Here is a 5,000-nt window from a genome sequence, read left to right as displayed (position 1 = left end):
GTTCTTGCATATCTCTACCGGTTTTCCAAATTAATCCCGCGGGTACATATAATTCAGAAGAATATGTGAGTGATTCATACACAGCATCTCTTTCGTTTATCAAGGGTTCTACCAATTGATATCTTTCCACAAATAATTTAAATTCAATTTCTTGATCTGTATCTTCAATTTTTGGAAACTTATGAAATTCTTCCGTCAAGCCCTCATTAATGAACCTACAAAATCCCTCAAATTGGATCTGACTAAATCCAGGTATTGTGGACATTCCCTCATTTCCATCATTCCGGAGCATCTTAATCTTAAGTTTCCTGTTTATTGAAAAATCCCATTATTAGCTCACTATTTATCGAACCATACGGATCGATCTAGCAATGATGGAATGTATATTCTGTTTACTGAATCACATGAAATTTTAGCCAACTCCATATACCATATATGTATTTCATACGTATGAACGGAAATGAGACAGAGGAATGAAGAGCATTTTCGACGCAAGTTCGAATTTGCGACAGGTACAACAGGAACAATATAGAGTTTCCCTTTTTAGCATACTTAATTTTATTTGAGTTTCATTTCATGTTCAAAAAAAATTTCGAATTATTTTTTTGCTAGTAGAATATATAGAATATGATTGAATTGCGTAATAGGAGTAATATTTATTAAGTGCATGCCAATATAGCTATCTACCTGTCCGCATATCACATCTTTTATCGTAATTTCACTTGTGGCAACAGAAGTCAGGTCGCACTATATCATAATTCCTATTTTTTCTATTGCATATAGAAAATGAAAAAAGAAGGCACGACGATTCTCTATAGGGATATGGGATATGTACATAAGAGCGGTATCTGTGTAACAATTTCTGTTTTGAGGTTTACATATACACATATATATTGTTATAATTTATATTGTTATAATTGAAATTGAAAAAGATTGATTATTGAAAATAATTGATACTGAATTAGTCATAAATCAATTTGATTTTGTTATGCCATTAAGGAAACGCAACAATTTGAGATACAAATTGAAGAACCTTTCGCTAATTCAAAACAACAAAACAAATAGTTAATGGTTCCAATTTGCCCTGAATTTTTCAGTCTTTGACCAGAAATCTATTTTTTATCTTATTTGGATCGAATTTGGTTTGGCGACATGGCCAAGTGGTAAGGCGGGGGACTGCAAATCCTTTATCCCCAGTTCAAATCTGGGTGTCGCCTGATCAACAAAAAACTTGGGATTTCTTATTCTGCTGATTTAACTCGACGAATTCTGTCCCCGGAGAAGGAGAGGCAAAAGGATAAGCCTATCGATACTTTATTTTTAGAATCTGTAGTTCTATAAAGAAAGTCAATTTTTTTAAAGAAAGTCAATTTTTTTCTAAAAATCCGGGCTTTGGGTGTGGCCCAAACCGGTACAAATAGGGATGAAGTAAGCCTTACTTATTAATATGATTATGATTTTAATATGATTATGATTGGTTCGGACATTTATTTTATAAGTAGAATAAATAAATAGTGAAAGTAAATTCTGGGATTCAAAACTACGAAAGTAAGAGGTCGGAAATCTTGGTATCCAAAGGTTCCTAAAGGACACTCCATTTTTGCTACTAGGATTGAAGAAGAGATTGTACGAAAGACTATCAAGAATTCCTAATTATTTTACACTACCACCGTTGTGTCTACTGACTCTGTCTGGAATTCGATTGGATAGGCTGATGGGAAATCAATTTAGAAGTTGTGGAAAGGACTGAAGATACTTTGTATCCAGACTCACGAGAGTCTCTGAGTACTCAAACATTCAATCAGGATAGTTGGTCGGCTCTTATTGAGTAAAGAGTAAAAGTAAAAGTTGAAGAAACAAAAAAATTTCTTTGCCCGTGTAGGAATTTCTTTGCCCGTGTAAGATAGGGGGATTACGAAAAAAAGAAAGAATGTATGTAATACTGGTGATGGTGTCTCCCCATTCTTTCACAAAAAAAACAGTAAGGCTTAGATCAAATAGGAAATAGAGGTATCTGATAGATAGTTATCTATCTTGATGGTATATTTTGATGTCTTTTGCTTATGAAAAAGGGTAACAAACAATAGGTCTTAGTACTCCTACATGTTCCATTGGGATAGGAGTATTCCTTTGTTATTTCATTTTCCGAGAAAAGGTGTGTGTATTGTATTTATGCTTAATGCTTCCCGATTCTACCAGAAATCTTATAATCTTGTTACGAGTAGATTCATTGGATTGGTTCATCAATAGCCTTAAGTTAAGTCAGAATTCCATTTTGACTCTGCGCCATTGATTCCACTATGATTATTGATCAATAATGGAATAATTCCTTCATAGAGATAGGAGACATAATTTATATGGATATAGTAAGTCTCGCTTGGGCTGCTTTAATGGTAGTCTTTACATTTTCCCTCTCACTCGTAGTATGGGGAAGGAGTGGACTCTAGGGGTACTACTAATCGAGTAATCGATTGAGTAATTGAATTCTATCAATTGTTTAATTGATCGTTTTGCAAAGCTTTAAAAAAAGAATGTCTCTGTTTCAAAATTATACTGAAATACAGTAATGAATAAGAAAATACAATAATGAATAATAACCATTCGATCAAAGAATGAATGATTACTATAGTTGTATTTCGAAACCTAAATCTACGCATGATAGGAAATTTTTTCCAACCGAATTCTTCCTAAATATTCTATTTTGATAAACCAGCTCTTACCAGAATTATGGATATTACAAAAAGAAAAAATCTGAAATTGGTTTTTTCTTTTTTTCTTTATTTGTTTCCCTCTTTCTTTACTTTTACTGTTCTAAGAGAAGAGAAAGCCGTTCCGCTATTCTAATTATATTAGATTACGACAATACATACTTTCTATTGGAAATGACTAGTTGTTGTCCAAAGAGGTTCTACACATAATAAGATTAGATCTTTCTTCCGTTGAGCGATCCACATATCGCGCATTTCACCTTTTTTTTAGACTCCTAGAGATTTTTTTATGCTTTTTTTGACTCATCTCATGTCATGTTTAAGCATAAAAAATTGGGAAGGTCTACTCTATTAATCTACTTCTTTTTCAAATCTGAAGAAGTTATCATGGAATAGAACTCCGCAGATCATCTGTTAATAGATCAAGCAATGACTTCTTGAGATGGGAAATCTAAAAAAAGAAAAAGATTCTTTTCTTTGGTTTCGTTTTCTTTTATCTTTTTTTTTATTTAATTTATAGTAGAATATGCCCATACTCTTTTTGTCTTGCTCCATTGATTCCTTTGATAGATCTCGGGACCTATACCTATATATATATAAATTCTAAGAAAGCCAGGAATTAGAAGAGTTGGTCTTCAATTATTTTGAATTGATCGAAATCCACACAAGTAAATGTAGCCAAAAAAATAATAGAATTGGACTGTTATTTTGATGTACTATTTAGATATACATCTAATCTATGTACATACATATTGTATATTGACCTAGATATAGGCTTTCTCTATATAAAAGCCTATATCTGTATACAGTACAACTTTCTATGAAAATCATTAATAGGATAATAAATACTATACCATACTATCTCGGCTCAGATACTACTATCTCAGATACTTATTATCTCAGATACTTATGATTCCAGACAGATCATTTCATTTAAGACTTGGAGTTTGAATCCGTTTCTTTCATTTATTCAATCATTGATAAGAACTAATAAATCAAGTTTCAGTCAAATTAATCATTTTGACTGACTGTTTTTACGTAGATGATAAGTAAAAAGGCAGTAGGAACTAGAATGAACAGTGCAGTAGCAATAAATGCGAGAATATTTACTTCCATAATCTCATTGTTTTTTTACTTCGCAATAACTCGGGATCTAATCCCATAGAGATGAGAAATTTGATTCCTGTAAATTCAATGGGATGAATTGCATCCTGATGATACTGAATCGGATCAATATTATGAATAACAATATCTGATCTATCAAATCGATTCATCGTCGAGAATTGAATAGTATAACATAGGAAGATCCTTTATCCATACTAAATCTGAAATGGGATTCCTGATCCAATAAAGAATCCCATTGAATTTTCATCCTTTTCCACTTTTTCTTTTCTATAAATAACCCTACCGTCTTCCTTATATACTCCTCCTTCGTTATACTTATACATACAATTATGTACATACAATTATGAGGTATTATATGACTGGTATTCTATGAATCACACACAGATCCAAAGAGTAGAAGTGAGATGGAAAAAGGACGGGTTAAGTATAAAAGATCTAATATAATTCCAACAAATTTAATAAAAAGGAACGTTGCTTGGTCTTTTCTTTTATTTGATTAGTATCTCTTTCTTCGATTGGGACTGGAAGGCATACATCAAAAATTCAGTGTGCAATTTAAATGAGAATGAGATAGATTGTTTCCAATTAGTCATTGAGGATACACAAACAAAGTCGAAGCTAAAAAGGGTTGTCGTTTAACCTGACAAGTACTCTGTCGAGGTAATTATGTTAAGTTCATTATGTATTGTACAATAAACGAATACAATTTGCGTATGTACTCTCGGTAAAAATAGGAGCACTCTATTCTATTTCATTTATCAAGAAAATCGAAAAAGAAAGTCAGACGAGTATCTCTTAAAATACTAAATATAGGAATACCACCGATTGTACGAATCTATATATGTTATGTCTCTCCCTTATCACTCGGCACTAGTGGAAGAAATGGAAATTCCTGTATTTGTCTGATGATAAATGCGAAATGAAAAACAAAAGAAATAAGGATCTCCACTGGGGATTAGATCTTGCCCCCTGTCTCCTTTTTCACGGAAAATAGATAAATTCATTTCTCCATTCATCGGTCGGATCCTAGTTCGGGACTGACGGGGCTCGAACCCGCAGCTTCCGCCTTGACAGGGCGGTGCTCTGACCAATTGAACTACAATCCCAGCGAGGTGTATGGTATACATATTCTTAATGGTTTCAGAAAAACATTTTCTTCGTCGCGTT

At 32.8% G+C, this 5,000-nt stretch overlaps 1 protein-coding gene and 2 non-coding genes across 3 annotated transcripts in view; 1 reads left to right on the top strand and 2 right to left on the bottom strand.

The window, feature by feature from the left end:
• The window catches only part of LOC135663814 (DNA-directed RNA polymerase subunit beta), a 10,311-nt gene extending 5,330 nt beyond the window's left edge, over positions 1 to 4,981 (bottom strand). The window contains exon 1 of the mRNA XM_065176887.1: positions 1 to 4,981. This exon is cut by the window's left edge and continues 5,330 nt beyond it. Within this exon, the coding sequence (XP_065032959.1) occupies positions 1 to 292 (292 nt within the window). The 5' untranslated portion in view covers positions 293 to 4,981.
• TRNAC-GCA (transfer RNA cysteine (anticodon GCA)) lies at positions 1,147 to 1,217 on the top strand. Its single transcript has one exon. It is a non-coding gene; the product is annotated as a tRNA-Cys (tRNA).
• TRNAD-GUC (transfer RNA aspartic acid (anticodon GUC)) lies at positions 4,866 to 4,939 on the bottom strand. The gene has a single exon. It is a non-coding gene; the product is annotated as a tRNA-Asp (tRNA).
• Positions 4,982 to 5,000: the final 19 nt, after the last annotated feature.

This window comes from Musa acuminata, unplaced genomic scaffold (genome assembly GCF_036884655.1).
Source record: "Musa acuminata AAA Group cultivar baxijiao unplaced genomic scaffold, Cavendish_Baxijiao_AAA HiC_scaffold_762, whole genome shotgun sequence".
Classification (NCBI taxonomy): domain Eukaryota; kingdom Viridiplantae; phylum Streptophyta; class Magnoliopsida; order Zingiberales; family Musaceae; genus Musa; species Musa acuminata.
The sequence above is the reverse complement of the archived record's forward strand: the minus strand, read 5'-3'. Positions and strand labels throughout refer to the sequence as shown.